The 22,601-nt window shown below is 34.0% G+C and overlaps 3 protein-coding genes across 5 annotated transcripts; all 3 read right to left on the bottom strand.

Moving 5' to 3' along the window:
• Positions 1-1,539: 1,539 nt before the first annotated feature.
• LOC140804034 (hyoscyamine 6-dioxygenase-like) lies at positions 1,540-3,282 on the bottom strand. Its single transcript, XM_073159899.1, has 4 exons — positions 2,989-3,282; positions 2,645-2,895; positions 2,225-2,543; positions 1,540-1,955 (listed from the first exon to the last, which is right to left on the bottom strand). The coding sequence occupies exons 1-4, from the start codon at positions 3,175-3,177 to the stop codon at positions 1,680-1,682; spliced, it is 1,035 nt and encodes a 344-aa protein (XP_073016000.1). The 5' UTR covers positions 3,178-3,282; the 3' UTR covers positions 1,540-1,679.
• A 5,458-nt stretch (positions 3,283-8,740) lies between these two features.
• Positions 8,741-14,426, bottom strand: LOC140804033 (autophagy-related protein 9-like). 3 transcript variants are annotated; one of them, XM_073159897.1, is made up of 11 exons: positions 14,309-14,402; positions 14,137-14,190; positions 12,324-12,960; positions 11,927-12,247; positions 11,515-11,737; positions 11,084-11,263; positions 10,785-10,991; positions 10,479-10,556; positions 10,324-10,394; positions 10,086-10,196; positions 8,741-9,894 (listed from the first exon to the last, which is right to left on the bottom strand). In XM_073159897.1, exons 3-11 carry the CDS (start codon positions 12,890-12,892, stop codon positions 9,081-9,083), a joined length of 2,574 nt encoding a protein of 857 aa, XP_073015998.1. In that variant the 5' UTR covers positions 12,893-12,960; positions 14,137-14,190; positions 14,309-14,402; the 3' UTR covers positions 8,741-9,080. The 3 variants fall into 3 exon arrangements, with proteins under 3 accessions (XP_073015998.1, XP_073015999.1, XP_073015996.1); XM_073159898.1 differs by lacking the exon at positions 14,137-14,190 and having other exon boundaries at positions 14,266-14,426; XM_073159895.1 differs by having other exon boundaries at positions 14,137-14,425.
• A 655-nt stretch (positions 14,427-15,081) lies between these two features.
• On the bottom strand, positions 15,082-20,912 carry LOC140804032 (notchless protein homolog). Its single transcript, XM_073159894.1, has 13 exons — positions 20,643-20,912; positions 20,132-20,213; positions 19,942-20,031; positions 18,961-19,086; positions 18,266-18,393; positions 17,882-18,081; positions 17,640-17,703; positions 17,158-17,268; positions 16,842-16,979; positions 16,221-16,363; positions 16,095-16,149; positions 15,530-15,586; positions 15,082-15,398 (listed from the first exon to the last, which is right to left on the bottom strand). The coding sequence occupies exons 1-13, from the start codon at positions 20,817-20,819 to the stop codon at positions 15,315-15,317; spliced, it is 1,455 nt and encodes a 484-aa protein (XP_073015995.1). The 5' UTR covers positions 20,820-20,912; the 3' UTR covers positions 15,082-15,314.
• Positions 20,913-22,601: the final 1,689 nt, after the last annotated feature.

Genomic DNA, 22,601 nt, shown 5'->3' with positions numbered 1-22,601 from the left:
TGAATAGAATTTCGAAAACAATTCATGCACAACAAGACTCATATCACATGCATAACATTGACCAGACACTGAGATTCTTCTACTTTCTATGGTCTACTGGTATCAGTCCCTGATTTTTACTCTTTTAAGAGGGCGATGCCATATAACGGTTATAATTCTACCCTATAAAGGCCATAAACATTTCATATTGGGATTCACACGCATATAGAGTCGAATTCTCATAGTGCCCAAAATCATATAGCAACCAACACAAGAACGGAGTAGCAAAAGAATTTGTGTTCAACCGAATTTTTAAAATAAAAACAAATATGTATACACGAAAATTTACACTTTAAAACAAGCTCACTTACCTTCATTTTTGAATGCTAAAACGTGGGTACACGGCTGTTTGGCTTGGATAACTTCTTACTCCTTACTCGAGCAGCATTTCGGCTCACTTGCTAGCCTAACTTGAACGATTTTTAAGCAGAGTTTTGACTAGGGCGTGCAATTGAAAGTTTTGAAATTTGCAGCTATGGTTTTCGAAAATTGTGGTGTGAGGAATGCTAAGAATGAAGGGCTATTAGGTGAGGCAAGGAGGCTAAATTGGGTGCATAAATCATGTCCAAGATTGGCTTAAATCCCACGATTTTGACTCCCAAATTCCATTCAATGATTAATTTATTTAACTACCTAAATTGTGAGATTTATTCCTTGATTCTTACCTCTTTGTTGGTTCGAAAATATGGTCGCTAGGTCAAGGATTTTTGTGCAAAAGTTTGATGATTTATTTCCATTCTTTAATCTTGGTCCCAATATGCATGATTATTTAGCTGCTACTTAGATTTTTAGGAATATCCATAGGTTAATTTATCTTATTTCCCATGCACCTTGTATAATATTCCAAATCTTGCAAATCTTCTAACCAAAATTTCGAAAATATGCATGCTTATGCATATACTAAAACCATTCTAATACAATCTTGTTCCAAAAAATGTTCCAAATATTTTCATCTAAAATATGTATACCAAAAATTTAATAAATAATCCTAAAATTAGAGTTGCATGAGGGTTTTCACAAGAGGGTTGTAAAACAGTTATTTCAGATCTTAACAGATAATACTATATTTACTGAAGACAGAGCTAATTGTGGAAAATAGTAAGACCGACTTCTAAGAAATACGAGACAGTACTAGTAGATAGACACACATCTTTCTAGACTAATGAGCCTAACAACACGATCTATTAGCACCTAGGTAGATGCACTCTGCGCTGACACGAGTATAAAGAATAAACAAGTGTGTGTATATATATATTATACAATCACCTATCTGTCAGCACCTAGGTAGAAGTAAAACACTTCGAATAAAATCTGATAAACTAAGTGTTTTTTCAAATCAAATATTTTTATATTTAAAATGATCTAGAAGACAGATAAATTAATTGCCAAATACAATTTTAGTTGGTACAATTAACTAGTTAGTGGGTCGATGAAATCACCATTAATCACGACTATATTGGTGGGCCGTCATCAAGTCTAAGTGTGGTAAGAATATTTTGTTGCAATTTACTTTCAGATTTATAATTAAACAAACAATACAAATGCGAACACCAAAAAACACACCAAATTTTACAAGCTTAATAATATTGGAATTTTCTACACACACATCCACACAATTTGACTTTAAATATATTACAAATTTACCATCCATCTGCTATATTATCTTCATATTTGGTGATCTTAACTTTGAAACTTTCCAGAGTAGCTTCCCAGTCGAACTTATTTTCAGTATAGGCACTGAAAAACTCTTTGTATGTGAACCCTCTGTAAACGGGAGATATTCCAGCACCGTCATCGGCAGGCTTGACAACCACGTCCATAGACGGAATCAAGAAAGTCCCGATCGTCGTCCTAGCCCGTTCCGAGTGTGTCACCACCCGGTGCATCGGGCTCAAAAATTTTCCATTGGAGATCGCCTGTATGCATTTACTTTTAAAAAAAACTATATTTGATCATATTCAAAATTAATACTACTATACCATAAATAAATTTTTCCAAAAATTTGAACTTATGTCGGAGACTCAACTATGATTTATTATATTTTAAGTTTTTAACATACCACGCATGTAAGTCGAAAATTAGGAAATCTATTCATGAATAAAAATGTCTAGATTTTAGCTAGAAGTGGTTTAATTTTAATCTAGGGATATTGTTAAAAAAATGGAAAGAATAATAGTATATATACCTTAAGTTGCATTCCGGGAATTACAAAAAAAGCATTTTCCATTGGCTCTATATTCATCCACTGTCCCTGGAAAAATACTTGAAGCCCTGGAACTGAACATTGCTGAATCATACTTATGAGATTCGGGTCACGGTGTTCGGGCATTCCCAAGGTTAAACTCGGATCCGGGCATGGAACATGGTGATTAATCGACAATAATTGAGTTTTACTCAAATCTCCATGAAAATATTCTGGTTTAAGCCCCAATCCTTCACCAATAAGATCCAATATCCTCAACATAAACTTCCTCCCCTCTACGGAATACTTGCCAACAACTTCCCTGGTAAACCAAACAAATAACAAACCTTGAAAAATCAGGGATCATATTAGTGAATGAAATATTGAACTAACATATTGAATCAGGACACATAAGATATATACCGATATCTGGTCGGGTTTTCGGGCCATAGGTCGATGTAATCTTTGATAGGATGACAGTGGTGTGTAAAATTATCCCTCCAGTAATGAACTTCTTCTTTGTCATAATCAAGTGTGCTGGAATAGATTCTACACTTTCTTGTCATGTCTGTAGAATAAAAACTCGATTTGTACTCTGGTGACGTACCGAAAAACTCCTGGGATACGCGCATCGTTTCTTCCATCAGGCTTACAGGGATTCCATGGTTGATCACCTGGAAACAAAATTTTTCCTCTCAGAATATTATATTTTCTTATGTTATGTAAAAAAATGACTGAATTCGTAAAAAGTTGATGCTTTGAGAAACCTGGAAGAAACCAAATTCTTGACATGCATTCAGAATCTGTCGACTGTTCGCATTTTCAAGATCGATAACCGGAAAGTTTTCGCATACGGGGAAATCAAGTTTTCCGGGTCTTTTTCCAGGCGGGAACACGTATTTTTCTGGCAAATATTGAGCCGTTTTAGTGCACCAGTTTGACATAAGAACCTCCATTGATTTCTTTACTTTGATATCAGGTGAGGATTTATGATTCTAAGAACGCTGATTAAATAGTTGAAGAATAAAAATTAATCATCAGGGCTAAAGTCTATCATAGGACCTGGATTTTTAAAAAAAATCATATATTTCATTTCGAAGGTATGGACCATGAGTACCAAGGACGGAGCCAAAAAAAAAAATATCATTAAATTTAGGTAATCAAAATATAATTAGAAAACAAACCCTAATAGAAATAAGTGAATATAAATGATTTTGTGGTGACGCAATAGAAAAACTATTGAGAAAAACTTGTGTGAGACAGTTTCACGGGTCGTATTTTGTGAGACAGATCTCTTATTTGGGTCCTACACGAAAAAATATTATTTTTTGATGCTAAGAGTATTACTTTTTATTGTGAATATCGGTAGGATTGACCCATCTCACAGATAAAGATTCGTGATACCGTCTCACAAGAGACCTACTCAAAACTATTATTCCATTAATGTTTTGAGTACTTATACAAACTTAACCCTTTATATTTATTTTGTTTTAAATGCTACCATTTATTGTTTCGTATTAATTACATTGATTAGTTGTTTGTTTTTTTGAAAAATTAACTCAAATTCTCAAATCTTTGCAAAATTATAAATCAATATGATTATAGAAATAAGCAGTTTTAATTATAAAATGAAAACTTAATACATGTTGACTTAAAACAACTATAACTCAAATATTTCGGCATTTGATCTGAAAATCTGTTTGATTTGAACCTATTTTGTATATGTACCATCACAATAACTTTAATTTAACCATAACCACGTGGGAAATGATTTTTTTTTTTTATCTATTAACTTGTTCAATTTTAAGTTTTGGTTTATTAAGTTTTTAAATCTGGTTTTGATATATTAATTTTTTATTTTCAGTTATTATGATTCGACTGTGGACATGACATGTAATAAACAATAATGTTCAATGTCATGTTAGTATTTTTCGATGTCATGAGAACACATTTCAGTATCAATAATCATTGAATCAAGTATTCAAAATTAAAGTTTAGTATTCAAAACAATCTTAAATTTTAATCGACAAAACCCAATTTAAACAAATTAGTAAAAAAATATTTTCGCTATATTCTATTATCATGATTAAATTTATGTAAATAAAAAAAAAATCAAGTTAATGATATTAATTATCCTTAGAAATTAAAAAGTGTATTTATCGATATCATGAGGCGACAAATTGATACAATTAATAATACAAGTGGATGCAAATAAGATATAAAGGAGATAAAGTGCATGCGTATTTAAAAGACAATGTCCCAAAATCAATCTATAATCTCAGTTAATTATATACATTATTATTCAGTGGAGTCTATAATTCATATATCATAGATCAATATCCGTAAGATGGTTGAGTCGGTCCATATTTGGGGTAAAAATTAATATTTTTAACATAAAATGTAATATTTTTCATAAATAGTGTCGAACAGAAGATTTGTCTCACAAAATTAAACCGTAAGACGATCTTATAATAGTTTTTATGTATATATAATATAAGAACACCGTATATTAACTATAAGGAGTCATCGTGTAATTTTTTATTTGTCAAAAACAACCTCCATCTTTTTCTACAGATGAATTGGTCCAAATTCTCATGTTTGTTAAAAAAACAACATGCTATTAATTAATATGCGCGATCGATTAACAAAAGGGGACCATTATATATCCATGTTAATTCATAAAATTCCAAACAATTTCCATGATGTCGTGGAAATTGATATAATATCTCATTTTTTCTTAATAAAAGTACATTGCCCCACAAATTTTTCTTATTTTTTAAGTAATTGAATTGCTTTCAACCAAATATCAACTTGGATTTGATGTATATTTCTAAGAAATATGTAGTGACCACAAAGCTTTGTAAATTTGAATGATGAATCAGCAATCCAGAGTCGAAGAAATCTTCGGTTACTGCCAAATTTGATATATCAACTTTGTTTGTCATATATTTAGTAAATAAGATTCCTATTCATGCCTACATTAATCTGTTTTTTTTTTTTTTTTTGTGTTAAAGTAGTTTTTGAATATAAATATAGAAATTAATGTTTTAAAATGAAAAATATATAGATTATTTTTTATCAGGATTTTTATAAAAGTTTGATTCCCGAATATTTTTGGTCATTAGAACTTGGATAAGAGATTGAGATAATCTTGTGTAATTGTATAAATGGTTCATGTTTAATAATAAAAATATAATATACACACACATATTTAAAAATGAAAAAAAAAAATCAAAATGAAATTATATGATATTTTATATTGAAAAACATAAATTTTCTTTCTGCTTGATTGGTACCGGGGGCAAATCTGGTCACGATCATGTGATATTGCCACCAGGAGTAAAAAAGAAAGAAAGAAAGAACGTATTATTTTATTTGGTTTTAGGTACAGATTTAAACTGTTGCATTGTCTATCTATTATTTTTTGTAATTTTCTCTCACAGGAGACGCAGATTATATTACATGCTAATCTATTTTAATTATTTCGTTTGTTTTTAGGTTCTAAAATTAAATTGAAGACATCATGAGTTTTGTTAAAGCTAAATGAATTAATTGTAATGCTCTCAAATATTTTAGAGTTGACCTATAAACAAAAATTTGTTTATGGAAACGTACAATCTTACTTTGTTCTATTCGGTGTCGTTCAAATTAGAAGGCATCCTTCTCCTACCTCAAATGTTCCGGATTCTCTTCCTTTTAACGAAAATAATTTGGTTGCACCTTAAATGTTAATAAGACTTGATGATTTTCATAATTGATCTGTACGTAATCATAGGAACTTAACACATTGGAAACAATACCATCACCAACATACAACGATATTCAGGTCCAGACGTCGATACAGTAGAGTAGCAAGAAATTTAGATGAGGTTAAGCAAAATGGCCGCTGGAAATTGCCCAACCCAACCAATTTGTCTACACTGTCAGGCTTTATTGTTCCATGTTGCAACGTCTCAATTAATCTTGCTGTGGAAATTGACGCACAAGACTACATCGTATAGCTTCGCCAATAGAATTGCAAGAACCATACGTTGCGGAAAATGAACAGGGCTGACATTTTTTTTTTGAAGTACATCAGGATATATATATATATACCATCATGTTTTCTCTTTTACGTCATCGTAGACTAATCTTAATTTGGCAACCAGTGCAAATCGGATTTTCACATGCATTTCGAGCTCATGGGTAAATTTATCACTCGATTGGCAGCCTTTTGGCCCTTTTACAAAGTGAGAATTCTAGACCGATGCACGCGGTGCAGATGTAAATTGTAGCAAAGATATAGATAACAGACTTCAATAAAATCAAGAATTTAGACGTGAATTGCTGACAAAAATACAAAATATCCTCAATCAATTTGTTCATGTATTTTGACAAATTGGCCCACGCGAAGACATTCTCAGTTGCAGCCTCATCATCAAGCAGTAGAAACCACGCGAATATGATCACTACTGTCTACCAATAGCATCTCAATTTGCAGTTGTCATCGTTGAACATTAATCAAAGGATAATTTAAGTGGTCGAGACATTTTTATAAGGAACACAAGAAATCTTATGAATATTCAGAAAATAGTTGGTTATTATGATCATTTACAACTTCATCTCATTTTGTATACATATGGTTGGCATACAAATAACTGAAATATCAATGGTATCCGAATAACGTGTTTGGAAAAAATTCATAGACGCCATGGTTTATATAAATCGAGTGTTGGGAAATCAAAACCAAGACAATTTCAGCATGTTTCGGTCATGGGAGATGAAGATCATCAGATTTCAGTTCAGCCCATCCGAAGATCTTTCTCTATGGATTCCGTGGTAGGATCGCCATGTTTACTTGTCAGTTCAAGAGAATTTACCGCAAAACGAGGATGTCAGTCAGGTAAGAAGCAATGAAGAAAGCAGCGGCAGAAGCCAAATTAATATCATTCTTTTCGTTTCGACATGGAAGAGCTGAGGATCCAGAAATGCAGTTCTTCCCATTGAGTTTTAGCACGCAGAAGGAAATTAAGTTTCCTCCCTCAACTTAATTTTGCATCCACCCCTTCGTAGATAGTAAATGGAATCAAAAGAGCAGGCATAGGCAAAAGAATTGTTACACTACATTTATTTTGTTGTTGAAGGGATTGTTACGCTATTTTTGCATGAATGAAAAATATTTTGTTCCAAGTTTGGGTGCTTTCCTTATTCTAGACCACCAGGCGTCATTAAGGAGCCAGCGATATTGCAAATTGATTCAAATGGAAGAAAAAAAGAAGCAGTTCAAGACAGTGTGCGATCTCGGGGAAAATATCAGATCCTAAGCTTGCAAGAATCTCTTCAAAAATATTACTTTAATCGAAAGGGCACGTGCTCCGATTACTATTTGGCTCATATACAATCTATTGACTATTATATTTATTAACTTGTTGCTTGTTTTAAATGTGTTCACTTATATTTTTACTTTTCGAAGAGTGAGTTTCATGCTAGACCGTCTCACGGATCCTAATCCGTGAGACGAGTCAATCCTACCTATATTCACAATAAAAAGTAGTACTATTATCAATCTATCTATTATCTATTACTATTACAAATTTATGACTTTGAATTATGAATTTACATGCATGTCCTTATCTTCGTTAAATAATAATCATTAATACATATTTATTGTTTGTTTTATTTATTTAATGAAATCTAAAATAAATTGAAGAAAAATGAAATTATACTCCATTTTTTTTAAAAAAATTATGTCTTTATTGAAATATAATTTTTTTTTTCTCAGCTATTAACGGATTTTAAAATAAATTGATAAAAAATGAAATTTAGTCATTTTTTGGAACGAAATTTACACTCTATTTTTTAAAAAAGATTATATCTTTATTTTAAAAATAAATTATATCTTTATTTTAAAAATGATTATTTTTATCTGATTTATCTGTTTTTTCTTTTGTTTGAAAGCCTTAAGCATGTCACCAAGAGACTCCACAGACTTAAAGGTCTCCTCAAGCTCGGATTTTTCCTTGAGTTTCCTCTGCCTCGAGGACATCTGGAGCACATTTTGCAACTGTGCATCCACGGAATTACTAAATTTCTGAGATGGGATGACCCGAACTCATTCAAGTAAAGGTCGAGGGGCAGCAAAGATCGAATCTTGGTGCAAGATTTGGCTTTTGATGGGTGAGTAAGAGAGTGATAAATTGTTGTGTTCGCAAAGTCTCTTGAAGAAGAGAAAATGTAGCTGAGGGGTTGCATTTTCGAAGGTGGGAGAAGAGTTCGAATGTAGCTCTTCTCGTGGCGATGGATTTGACGGCAAGTTTTGGAAATCTCTGCTCTGTAGAATTCTATTGGTAAATCACCATATTGATAATTTTTTGTCCTACATACGCTTTTATCAATACGTGAGATCATTTCAAAATACCATATGTTTTCGAGCCTCGAGGAATCATAATGATAACGAGATTTTTTTTAAAAAAAAATTAACTAATATTTTTTAGTTCATTCAAATGCATTTTCGACATTAAAAACTATACGTTCAAATCAAAACACAAAAATTTCCTAATATTTCATAAAAAGATTTAAGCCGCTTAAATTCAGGCAAGAATTGTGCAATGAATTGGCCACACAAACCTTTCATTTTGACAGTGAACACGGGACAAGCAATGGCTTCACCTGAGATAACAAATAAAGATGATAGTTGTTTCTACAATTTTGGACAGCTGACGGGACTTGCAGCCTTTCATTCACCAGAGGCTCGTTCTGAATCAAATTAAGTGCAGTGTTATATACAACAAAGAATATCGAGCCGCGTCTTCTTCGGTCATCGGTATAAGATCTAGACATGGAAGCTTACATGTTCAATGGACGAAAATCAAGAAAATGATCATACAAGATCTGTGTGATCAGAAGAATTTTCATATATATCATCGAATGGAAGCTTAAATTCTCCAACATCTGACTCATCCATGTAAAATGTTCGTGACAATCCCCTCGAATTTCTCAAGTCCAGAGGTTGTTCTTGTTCCTGTTCACGTTCCTCCATGTTGCTCTCTGAGAATTTGTCGTAAGGATCACGAGAAGCTCCACAGAAGAAGTTTGGAGGCTCGAGAAAACTTGTTTGCGGACCCGGACCTTGGAATCTAGTTCTAGCCCACCACTGGCTTTTTGCAGGGTGTTTGGTACTATTTGAGTCGTGATGCTGTAAGACACTTTCTTGGAAGAGAGGACCCGATGTAGAAGCTTCTAGATGACTTTGTACTCGATCCTCGAACAAGCTATCCCAATTTTCGTCGTACTTAGTTTTTGTGTGTGTCACGTGTGAAGGAATCCAGAAATCTTTTGGACTCTTAATGATAGGTCTTGATGGATTGCCCCTCGAGTTATTGTCTCTGACATGGTTTTGGGACGTGTAATACCAGTCTAGGATATATGGAAAATTCTTCTGTTCGACATCTATCAGCCACATTGAACCAAACTGATTGCAACCTCCCACAACATTTAGAGGTGTTTCTCTTGGGAAGAAACTGTTAGGGGAACCAAAGCCTCCAAAATTTGGATATTGTTGCTGCAAATCAGATGAGAAGTATGCATTTGTCGTTCCTTGAACTTGCATCTTCTGATCACGAAAGGTTTTAAGTGCCGCAAGGAATTGCTTTCCCTCGGCATCAGGTTCCCATGAAAGATAAGCAACCTGAAAGCTGCAAGTCAAGAGAAATTCAGTTAGACAGTAAAGCGCACAACTACTCAAAAGACATATTTTTATTGCTGTCAGTCTATATCACACTAGCATATGTCAGCATAGGAAATTGTTGGGAACCAACATAAAAAAAAATTAATCTTGATAGTAGCAGTGGTTTATTAACGCCGGAGGTTCCGCAATTGCTCGTACCTCAAGAATGACTTTTCCATTTTTCCCTGGGAACTCCTCCGCTCGCGAGGTGAATCAAAGGGAGAACCATATTTTCTGTTGCCATGATTCTTGAAATCAAAGAGACTAAAACTGCGGGGGAAAAAATTATAAATTTTAGAAATTTTTTTGGAGGGAAGGCAGAAAAAGACGTTTATCTCCCATATGACAGAATCAAGATGATGGGTGATAGAACATAAAAATACAAGATTTTACAAACCTACAAACATGACCTACACCTTCAACATCCACAGTGAACTCCATTATGAATTGCAAGATAGCATCCACCCGCTACATCGACAAAAAACCATTATTTCAGAAGCTACTGCTTTAATTTAAATGAATTTCCCGAAACTATTATAGTGAAACAATAACCTTTGGGACGACAAATAAAAGTAGGTACGGTGTCAGAAAGATTGAAGCCATCTCCTCTAATAACATCATTCCTGTGTACTGCACCAAATTTTTTTTCTCAACATCAGTTTACACAGTCGACAATCATAACAGCCAACCCAAATTTTCAGCACATAGAACTTAAACAGCCTGATACTGAGTCAAAACAGAACATCTTATCGACAAATCAAAGGAATTCTCCAGAATAATGGGGGAAGAAATGATCACTTAACATACTTTATTGCTTTATTGAGTTGAGGATGTTATAGTAAAATATGACGAGGATACCTGAAAAAGAGTTTCAAACTCAAGTCTTACTGCCTCGGTGTTCTCTTTCCCACGCCATCTTTTTGGCATATAATGTGTATGTTGAACAACCATGGACATTGCCCCCTGTGGATCAAGGACAAGAAGCTCACCTACAACAGCAGCCCGGCTTATAGCTGTTATAGTTCCAAAAACAGCAGCATACCAGAATAAGTTGCGACCAAATACCTGCAAGGTTAAAATCATAAGAAATGCAGTAAATTCAATGATATCAACACATTTCTATTACATTATTGTTGGGTAAGAGACCAGAGTATTACATGGCCTTCCAGAAGAGATTCTTCCAAGAATGCAATGATAATCAGCACGGCAGCAAATCCACCAGAAACAAACGATATAAACTTTGCAACAATAGTCAAGATAGGAGATGGAAATTGCTTTAAATAATCAGAAGCATGAACAATAGTGTTATTCATACGGTGCTTGAACAAATGGTCAACCTGCAAAACAAGATGAGGATGTCCCAAGCAACTAACCTTTTAGCATAGAAGGAGAAATAGAGAGATGGTTGACTGAGATAACAATTCTCTTTTCGATTCCAAACAAATTTCCAACATTAAGTTTTCCAAGAATCACAAAACCATGACTCCCAACTATCAGGCACATGCCAAATCAACGAAATAAAACATCACCCAAACTACACTAAAATCTGTTTAATAACTCAAAGTCAAGAAAATGTAAATGGAGATACCTCGTTGAATTCTCTGAGCATCCATGTCGAGAGATTTGACCATCTTCGTGATGATGCAGTACTTGGATGATTATAGAACTGTTCAGCATGCCTCAAGAAGAGATACACGAGCATGAAAATGACAAGGAATGGAGACAGAAGAAGCAGCACAAAGCCAACTATCATAAGCCTTTTCTTTAAGGTTCCAGGATCTGAAACAAAATCCCTTCGTACACAGAAGTTTCTGGAAAAGTAGAGCACAAATCATACAAATACATAATCTACTCGAGAAGTATAATGATATCGACGGACATTATCATAGATATCTCAGAGGTATGGCCCAGATCAAAAGCAAAAGAGTAGCGTAATTTATTGCCATAAAAAAGAAGCAGCTTTACATATTACTTCTGTGATGGGAGAGTACATGATTTACCGGTCAAACATGCTCTGTAGTATGCACCAATTCAAGGTCCACTCGAGGGTCTTTGGCAGAACAAGACGATGCCGAACAGCATTTGGGCCAAAATTGGCAGTAGGGCCAGCACCTGGAACCCACCCAGATACAGAGAAGGCAAGGACTCCTTTGTTGAGCATCCCAATCAAGTAATTCTCTTTTCTCATCAACCTCATCACTACATCTTGAATAGAAAGATCTTTGACCACACACAGCTGCTGCAAACTCTGTACTTGAACAACCTTTTCGAGAATTGAGGCCCATGACATAGTCTGTATTTCATTGTCCTTCACATGGAGACTGCATATAGATACCAACTATTTTCAACCAACCAATCAATCACTCACACTAAAAACCATATCAAATTTAATCATACCTGTTATAAAAAAATCGACGGATCTTAAGAGTCTCCTTTAACTGGGCAAAGAACCTCAAAAAACAGAAAACCCAGTATACAGAAAATATACCCAAATATCCAACAATTACTGCCTTGGAAAAAGTAAAAGGAGTCAATGGATGCTTATGCAAAGCTTCCACAGACAGATCACAAGGCTTGATTCCAGATTCCACTGCATTCATGCCACATTTTGCTTTGCGTAAGCCATTCCAATCGACATATAGCAAAAAAAATCCAGAGAAACATATAGTAAAACCCAGGCTCAGAAGCTCAAATATCCACTTGATGATGATGCACCAAAGGCCTTTGTCACAATAGTAACTGTAAATCCTCTCAAAGAACAGATCAAGATCATCAATTGGGTCAATGTTCAAAGTCTCGCCATCTAGAAGCCCAGAAGGGCTTTCACTTCCAGGGTTTAGTGTCTTGTGGTAATCAGATAATTCAATTTCATGAGGTACATCCTCGAGTAACCCATTTGTTAAAGATGATTCTATGCGCCATTTCCACGTAAAACAACTAAGAACACGTTTAAGTCCACTGAACATCTCTCAAACACACTGACAGAATGCAAAGACAGCCAGTCCATTCCATATGCTTCAATCAGAGCATTGCGCTAAAAAGCCAAAACAAAATCAAATAACTACAAATACAGAACATAGAAACAAAAGTTTAACAAGGAAGTAAAAACCAGTTATATATAAAGTGTGCTGCAAAGGCATGCTGGGCAGAAAAGGAATAATCTTGCTGTAAGATGATCAATGACACATTTGTCCACATCTTAATTTAACACACTGAATTTCAGCTACATTAAATAGAACTTTATCTGTAAGAAAATTAATTTCAATCTCGTTTGCTTGATTAGAAACTTGATGTTAACTGAAGCTGAGATGCTATGTTCTTCAAAACTCAAAGGAGTTCAAAAACAGCGGAGAAAAACCTGAAACTTGTTCTAGTGATTGTGAAACTGCATAAGAGTGTCAATAAACATGACAGAGATATTCCAAAAGAAATAGAAAACCATATATTAGAATATTTTAGCATATTCTGACTCAACTTCGTGTTGATAAATAGAAAAGTCTAAGGGAACACATATTTTCCCTACAAGAACGTAATGCACTTTGATTGAATCAGACAACCAAAACGTCTATGAATCCCTAAACATCATTAACAGATGATTTCAGTAGCTCCCAGAATGAAACTTTTCCTTGCATCACGCAACTTCATTCGGTAACATTTTGGGTCCAAAGATTGAACAATTGTCTCACTCAATTATTATAATTTATGCAAGAAAAGTGGCCAAAACACCACTTGAGGAAATTGCTAGTTTTAAATCAAACAAACCAAAAACTGAAGACAAAAATGACAGGTTACAATAAAATTGTCAGCAACTTGTCTCGTCCAATTTCTAGCAGAATAACAAGATACAACAAAAACCCCAAACCAACCACTCAAAAAACGGGGACAAGTCTATGATATTTTCAACATTAAAGGCCTACAGCTCATCAGTATTCAGTAGCTTGCAACAAACTCAAAACTTGTCTTTCGTGCGTTAATCTGGTTCGGAACAGACAACAATCAGTACAGCATATCTGAATCCCTACGAAAATCTTAAACATAAAACCATCAAGTTCACAGACTAAACAAGGAAAATACACAAATAAATAGAAAAAACAATCTAACAAACAGAACAGTACGACGATCGAATACAACCTGGAGAATAAACTTGAGAAACCCAGATAAAGAATCATAATGTTTTGGCAAAACGCGAGAAGTAAAAGAAAAATCTTACCCAGCCGTCGGCCCAACGAAGCCAAGAGAGACCACCGCTGGAGTAAGTAAGAATCTAATATTTTCGCCGGCAAAAAGAACGCAGGAACGTTAAAAAGGAATCGTAATTATTCTACGAAAAAACAAAAACCTTTCTGGGTCTCAAGAATGTCCCATTACGGAAGAAAACCGACCGAAGAAGATTGGTTTTGATTGCGTGGAACAACGTCTTCTCTTGCTGTGTAAAACAAAACAATCCTATGGTTTCATTGAGTTCTTATTTTCTATCTACTACGTTTCCAAGTAATTTGGGATTCGTTTTCGTTATAAACAAATAAAAATTAAAGATTGCTTAAAGAACTACAAATCAAAATTCTGATCACGAAAATTATGTTTTAAATTTATTATATCTATGAAATAAGAGTTTCATCAAATTTTAAAATAACATATAAAAATTAAAATAATGTAACGTGAATTCTAGTTTATTTTGATATCACACATACCAATTTTCTAATCGAGTCCCGTTGATAAGAAACAAATCACTTCATCAAAAAATCAATCAAGATTCGGCCGGGATTTGGGTTAAATTCGGTCTACATATGTATATATTAGTCTTGTTGTGGTAACTTCTTATTGCAATAACTTGGGTGAGACGATCTCACAGATCATATTTGTGAGACTGATCTCTTATTTAAATTATCCACGAAAAAATATTATTTTTTATGCTAAGAGTACTATTTTTTATTATGAATATCCGTAGAATTAACTCATCTCACAGATTAAGATCCCTGAGACGGTCTCACATGAGACCCACTCACTTCCTATATATCTAGCACACAGACACCACTTCAAACAATGTTTATATAGATACCAACAATAGATCTTCACCATAACAAAATTCATTATACATATAACCCCAATCATTATTATTGAGTTTTTATTGATTTTAAATTAAAATAATAAGAGATAAAATAAAATATATGGTAAAATAAAATATTGCAAAATTATGATACATCATCTCTTCGATTTTACATGCATTAATGGGCGTTTATTTCGATTTTTCTTGGATCTTTCGAAATAAATCAAGAAATATTCAGAGGTGGCAGGCATTTGATCACATTCTTCCCAAAATGCTGCAGAAGTGGGCATGATAAATCTAATGGCGTTTCTCAGTTTCTATATTTGCTTTATACACATAATTTAGCCCATCCATAACTTCAGAACCTTGTCCTTGCCACCAGATGCTACTTTCTCGCCATCTGGGCTCCAGTCTACCGCAAAAACCTGAAGATCAAAAGGTTCTGATAATCAGTATTTTTGTCAGCAACCCCTCAAAACATGTAAAAATATTAAGCAAGATAATAAATGTTCAACTCTGCCAGGAACAGAGATTTTGTTTGAATAAAAGGCCTTACTTCATCTGCATGGCCTGGAAGGTCTTGTTTCAGCTTCTGTGTTCGGATATCCCAAACCTGTTCAAAATCTAACATTAATGCACATTTACAACCAACCAGAAAGTCGGTACTATTTGGTCTTACTGGGATGATTCCATGAAAGCAAGTCCAAATTTCAATGTGAAATAAAATAAAACGAAGTGGAAAATGCTGTACGAGGAGCCAAAGCACAACTTTCAGAGTGGAGCTGATATGATTTAGTACCAACTACAAAGCATTGTAAAATTAATCATTTCAATTATTATGCTACTTCATTTTCCATTATAACTTCCGATGCTAACGTAGCTTTATTGTTCACCTGATCCCGATGTGTAAGAATTACTGATCCTAAAGGAATCAAGAAAATAAAATATTAAATTTTCCAAAAGTAGGAGATATTTTGTGCAATCACTCCCTTGATTCCGATTAATCGTCCAGAACTAAACAAACCTATTTAAATATAATTTCAAACACAAGATTGTTTATGGAAAAAATAAATTGAGAGAAAATATTATAAATCACGTTCAAATATCATAAGAACCCTTGCCTTTAAAGTCGAGTCTTTGCTCCCACTCAAAAGTAGCCTACTGTCTGCTGACCAACTATAGCAAAAGAAATGTTATAAAGAAATACAGCATCTACATGGATTAAGATAAGAGAAAATTGTTCTAACCTTATTTGATAGACAGGCCCCACATGACCACGGAATGCAGCAACAAATTTTCCAGTGATTCCATTCCATAACTTGACTGACTTGTCAAAAGAGGCACTTGCAATCCATTGTCCATCAGGAGAAAAGTAGACATGATTGACAAGCTGAAGCATAGTAAGATATGAACACAGAGACTCAGTATGAAGCAAAAGTATTGTTCAAATGAATCAAGTTACAGTGTATCACTAGTAAATTGACAATTAAACAGATAAGATCGGGTGTTCAATATTATTAAGAATTAGTTGGAAGCAGAAAATTATATGTAGCAGAGGCTCTGCACGCCAAAAGTTCTCCTAAGAGTGGACATTATAAAGTTTTCAGCGCCCAGGTTACAATATAAGAGAGAGCAAAGGTAGTGTGTAGGTTAATTGAAGGAGAAGAGAGGTTATTATGCCTACCCTACTTCTCAACTACTGTGTGATAGCCTTAGCTAAATAAATTGAGCACGCACTTGAGCACTTACAGACAACCCAGGAATTGAACATAATAGCAAGATTCTATACAACTAAAGAGCTAAGAAATACGACCTTTAATGATATACTGCAACTAGATCAAAAAATGATATGAATAAGATAATCATACCTGTTGATGACCAGTCATACGAGTTTTGGGTTGTTTGCTCACTGCAGGTTCCCACAAGAACATGGTAAAATCATCTGAACCTGAGACCAATCTTTCTGCGGCACTTCCCTTCATTTTGTTGTACCTATCTAAAGCTACCTGGAAGGGAGAACAGAGCTTAAAAGGGTAGCAGACAGAATATCTACCAAAACGAAGCGCTAATATCTACCAAAACGAATATCCATGTAAATCCAAATAAGAGAATTTGAAATAATAATTATAAGGAAAAGAAAAAATATATCATATCATCTGTTTTCCCTGAAGATATTGATGATACCTGCTTCATTTCCTCCGGAGATGAATACTGTTTTCCGGTGTGATCAAAGGCACCACTCCGGAGAACATATTCGGTGCTCAGAGCCAAAGAATTAACCCAATGCCCATGGCCCTACATTTCATGAGAGAATTAAAATATTTAACAACAAAACAAAATAGATTCGATGTGCTCAAGGATGAGAAAGTTGTCACAACAACAGACTTAGACAGAGTGAAATATAACATTCTTGAAGAGTGTAGCAGACAATACAAATTTACAATAACTAGTTCACACAAAAAATAAGTAAAGGTGTAATTTAGGGCCATGCAAACTGTTAGAATTGAGAAAAAATCAGCAACCTCATTATTTTGTCAAGAGAAGGTTTGTAAAGGAAGAAGTTAAGATCATTTTGAGTAACCATTTAATGAGATACTCTAATAGAAAAATATAAAAAGGAAGTCAGGTTGAAAAAAACAACATTGCCAAAACATATAGGCAAGTACCTTTAATTCACGTATTAGCTTTCCTTGCGAGGTTTCCCACATTTTAATAGTACAATCCTGAGATCTGCAAATGAGAAGGTGTGAACTGTGCTGCACTTATAACAAGTTAAACCTTTCATACACACATGTATGAAATGGCACGTAAGTATCTCAATACTATACATCTCAAATTTTCAAGAAAAATAAAGGAAGGCTTCATATCAACTTTGAAAACCATATTGTCATTGGAGAGGGGAGCGTACCCAGTATATATCACTCCATCTCCACCCCATTTTACACAAGTTATGGCAAGTGTGTGTCCGCTAAGACATATAACACATTTCTTTAGTGAAACATCCCATATCCTTGCATCACCATCTTTACTCGCGCTAACGAAGCGACGACACGGAGCATTGAGATGCAAAGGCTCCCATGAAATTCCAGTTATCCATTTCTTGTGACCCTGAGATGTCATATATTTTTACACGTCGTTATCAATACGTGCAAAGACATGAAGAAATGAATAAAAAGTTCTGTAGTTCAACCAGAAAATGGACATAAATTTATATTTTTCTGACATCATAATCTTTTTCATCAACTTAAAGCAAAGAAATTAAGAAGCCTCCATTAACTTTTTGCGAGCTTACAATAAGTGGATTGCCTGATGGCTCCCCAGTTTGTGGGTTCCAGCATAAGATTTCTCCAGCTTTGCTTCCACTAACTAGATGCTTCCCATCTGGCGCCCATGCAATACACAGAACCCAATTCTTGTGTCCTAGAAAAGGAAAATATAGCGCCAATGGAAAGCAGCATCAGAGTACAGAAAAATCCCAGAAGCAATGAAACAAAGCCCCAAACTAAGTAGCAGACAAGTACAAAGGCGACAGACGGAAATGGATAAATAAACGAGACAAGGAAGTTGGAGAACAGAGGCAGAGCCAACACAGAGGAGGAAAAAGATGAATTTAAGATGTCACTTCTTCCATCAGAAGTACTTAAGCATCGATTCAGAAAGATCATGCACAGATTTATAGTTCAGATGCTGTACTGCTTCTAAACTCAACTGAAACCCAGATGAGATCTTTGTGAAATTATAAAGCTCTATAACAATCACACATGTCTAGTAATGATATAATAAAAAATTTCCCGATAGTAAAATTTCATTTTTTTTATTACAAACCAGACATCATGGACTTGGTGATTTCAATCGGACAACAAAATTAGTCAAGGTCAACCGTGAATGGCCATGCATGCCATGAGAACATGCTAAAATGTAAATTTCAATTGGAATCATAAAGCAAGTGTGCGGAATGTAAATCAAGCAGAATAAATATATTTCAACCTTTGCATGTAAATAACGGTGTCTGTGTATTCAGATCCCAAAAACGGACAGTGGTATCACCGGATCCACTAGCTAATTTCCGTCCATCGGGACTAAAGGAAACTGAAAGCACGGCCTCATTATGACCTGCATACAAAACGTACAAGGTTAGAGAAATGTGGGGACAGAACTTCCAAGATCCAACCATATCGTATCTGGCCCACTAATTAAAAGTCTGAACAATAAACCGCATTCATAACAGATGTAATGTACCTAAGATAAAAATACTAAAAGGCAGGAAAATACAAGTATTTATCAGTACCAAAGAGGACATAACTTGAGGATTGAAAAATTACACAAAGAACTCTCCAAAAACAAATATAGACTTCTAATTTTGATGATGACATATTGTGAACAGTGTTCTAGAAGCACAAAAAACACGGATTAAGAACATTGCGTGAAGAAAAAATTTTGTTTCGGGTAAATGCGTGAAATCACAGTCAACCCAAGGTTGATCACATTAAGCGCAAAAAAAAACGTGAGCTTTTTTAGGTAAAATTTTATGTTAACTTTTGATAACATAAATGATAAACTTATAAAAAAACCTTAAAGGCACCAAAAAATTCTTTAATGGTTACTGTTGATGGTAAAAAATAATTATTAAATTTTGTAAGTTTATGTTTTCTTTAATCTATCAATTGATTTGATATGATTAATTTATAATAAAAACTAAAAACGTTTTTCCACGGTTAATCTCGTACTAAACCCGCTTAAGTTTGACCTTGACTCACGCTTTTTAGAACTTTGATTGTGAGACATAGGGAAATAGAACCCACATAATAATCAGGCTTCAACAGCCTACCAACCCTATCAGAGCAAAACAGCCAGAATAATACTTTGCAGAACATAAATCTGAAAGAAGTTCGATTCATGCATAGTCCACAATCCAACAACAAAATTAAATTGTATCAACGCTGGAAGGAAAGTTAATATATTTCATACCAGCGATCGTTGAAGAACAGCGAGTTACTGGGCGTATTCTAAATACTGCTTGTGGCTGGTAAACAATCGTCAGAACCTTCTCCACAGACACTGCAATAACATTTAATGAGGGTCTTCCCGACTGTGTATTGTATGCTGCTAGACAATATAAGCTTTGGTACTGAAAAGTAAGATAAGCAGAACTTCTCACCCTTTTTCTTCTGCAAATATGATCCAAGTTGCACCAGAAGCTCATTGTCGGATACATAAAATGCATAAGGCAATTTTTCCTCCTGAAATTAAAGACCCACCACCAAGTTGAAGCCATTAAACTGGATGTTAACGTATCATTGCACCAGAAGCTCATGGCATATATTTATATAGTCATTCACTTAATTGCACATGTTAAAATTCTTTTCTTTTCAAGATAAAATGGATGTTAACGTATCATTGGCGCATAATCTAGCATGATATGTCCAATCTATATTTTATCACAATGTCTAAAGCTTCGATCATCACAATTTTCATGCCAAGGTCCATATATTTAAATTAGCAAATCAACTCATCAAAACACGGAAGCAAAACCACGTATTCTATATAAAATGGACCTTGAAGAAGACACGTCAAAAAGAAAAACCAGGAATAATGAAATAAACAACGTTTCAATAAATTATAACAGAAACACAACTTGAAAAAAAAACCTCAGTGTCACCAGCACTTACGTTGTTGAGGATTTTGTTGACGAGTTGTTGGAGTTCCTTAGGGCCGGCGCTCTCCGGAAGAAAAATCGGGGCCCCGAGAGGTGTACCTTCGGAGTCGGCCAACTGACACATTACCCGGTTGCTAAGCTCTCTCTCTACTTCCATCGTTCCTGCCGCAGTCGATCCTTCTACTTCCATCGACCCTTTTCAATTGAAAATACTGAGTGAGAATTCTTGGCGAGATTAGGGTTTTGACCTTTTGACTTTCAACCCGGTAGAAGAAGAGGGTCGGGTTAAGTTAAAGAGACTTCTGTTTTCGAATAAATATGAATTATACATTCAAAATTTTATCAAATTAATTAAAAAATAATTTATATTAAAAAAAAATTATTATTTTATTAAAATTTATAATTAATAAATAAATTTAATATATTTTTCTATATATTTCATAAATAATATACGATATCAATAAATCAAATATCAAAACTATTATTTTTTTATCTAAAAGATTACTTATGAACTTAACAACGAACATGTTCACGAGCTAATGAGCCGAATACTATAAAGCTTGAGTTTGGTTAGTTTATCTTAACGAGCCTTATTAAACGAGCTCAAACGAACTTTTATCGAATCGAGCTTCGAATAGCTCACAAACGGTTTGGTTCGTTTACATCCCTAGTTGCATATATGGAATTGGACACTAGATTAAAATTTGAGAGTTGCATATATGGAATTGGACAATCATTCTCAAATAGCTAGTTTTTTTAGTTGAGTTAGGTTCAAGTCTCAATCTTAACATAGTATCATAACTAGAGTTCTGTGTTGAACTGCCATATAGATCACCCGATAATCTTGTAAACTTCACGTTCAAGTTGTTCATTCATAGGTCTGAGAGATTGTATTAAGTGTCCAACATCGAATGACTTAAATATTTGAGAGTTTTATATATAGACTTGAACAATCATCTTTCTTGAGCTAGCTTTTAAAATTGAGACAAATCCCAATCTTTACATTCTCTCTTGAGAAAAGCACAAGGCTACTCGGTTTTAAGGCATAGATTTCAAGTTTATATGTATTCTGAATTTCCTTTTCCACTTTTCATACACATAATTAACCCTCGAACAATGTACATTTTTATTCTAACAGTTCCATCGTAATCAAATAAAAAATAGCAACATTTGTAAAATAAAAAGGGTAAAATTTAACATTGGCCAATAATCGACACAAGTATATAAAACAAAGTTTAGAGACGTATATCAAACGACTACTCGATCATTATTATGTATATTCACGATGCTAGTGAAAAGTTAGGCTAAGAGATCTACTTAGGATCATTATAAATCCCACAAAGTAAAAGTGGGAAATGATGCAAATGACAAAAAACTTGGTGGCCACTTTATCTAGTCTTGCTACATAAAACATATAATATAGTTTATAATATGTAGTATATCTGACTAAATTAAATTATTATGTAGAAAAAAACGTTTAATTATGCTCTAACATTTAATTTTCGACCCAATTAAAAAATATAATAAAATTAATGCGATATTTTCGTTGTCTCAAAAAGTTAGAAAAGATTATAAAAAATTATTGACATCAATCATAAATTACTGCTAGCATGGAACAAACCAAAAATTACGGTTGAAATTTATAGGAGGAAAAAAAGGGGGGTAGAAATCGAAAGTGGAGCAAGGCACTATGTCTAATTTTGTGAGCTGTATGAAATAATGATTGATGGCCAAGTACCATATCTACTTGTTAGTGGCTTTGGCAATAATTAGATTAAAATCCCACTTTGAAACCATGACATTATATGGCAAAAAAAGAAAGGGGACAAATGTAATTGAGGTGTCACAACTTTTAGCAGTAAAAATTATTGTTGAATGGCAAATTGAGATCTTGATTCGAATTCAATATACTCTACTTTGGATTTCAATTTATTTAGTTTTGCTTGAATTTAAATTGGATTGTTAATCGATA

The sequence above is a fragment of the Primulina eburnea genome, chromosome 10 (genome assembly GCF_022965805.1).
Source record: "Primulina eburnea isolate SZY01 chromosome 10, ASM2296580v1, whole genome shotgun sequence".
NCBI lineage: Eukaryota > Viridiplantae > Streptophyta > Magnoliopsida > Lamiales > Gesneriaceae > Primulina > Primulina eburnea.
This window is presented reverse-complemented; position numbering and strand designations above follow the sequence as displayed.

Coding starts and splice junctions, on each gene's coding strand:
- LOC140804034 (XM_073159899.1), bottom strand. CDS start 3,177: ATGGAGGTTCTTATGTCAAACTGGTGCACTAAAACGGCTCAATATTTG. Junction 2,896..2,988: donor AAGAATTTGGTTTCTTCCAG/GTTTCTCAAAGC, acceptor TTTTGTTTCCAG/GTGATCAACCATGGAATCCC. Junction 2,544..2,644: donor GAAAACCCGACCAGATATCG/GTATATATCTTA, acceptor TTGGTTTACCAG/GGAAGTTGTTGGCAAGTATT.
- LOC140804032 (XM_073159894.1), bottom strand. CDS start 20,819: ATGGAAGTAGAAGGATCGACTGCGGCAGGAACGATGGAAGTAGAGAGA. Junction 15,587..16,094: donor GCAAAGACTCGACTTTAAAG/GCAAGGGTTCTT, acceptor GATTTTGAACAG/GTTTGGGATATCCGAACACA. Junction 15,399..15,529: donor TTCCAGGCCATGCAGATGAA/GTAAGGCCTTTT, acceptor TTTGATCTTCAG/GTTTTTGCGGTAGACTGGAG.
- LOC140804033 (XM_073159898.1), bottom strand. CDS start 12,892: ATGTTCAGTGGACTTAAACGTGTTCTTAGTTGTTTTACGTGGAAATGG. Junction 12,248..12,323: donor CGTCGATTTTTTTATAACAG/GTATGATTAAAT, acceptor ATCTATATGCAG/TCTCCATGTGAAGGACAATG. Junction 11,264..11,514: donor TGCTCAGAGAATTCAACGAG/GTATCTCCATTT, acceptor CTTGTTTTGCAG/GTTGACCATTTGTTCAAGCA.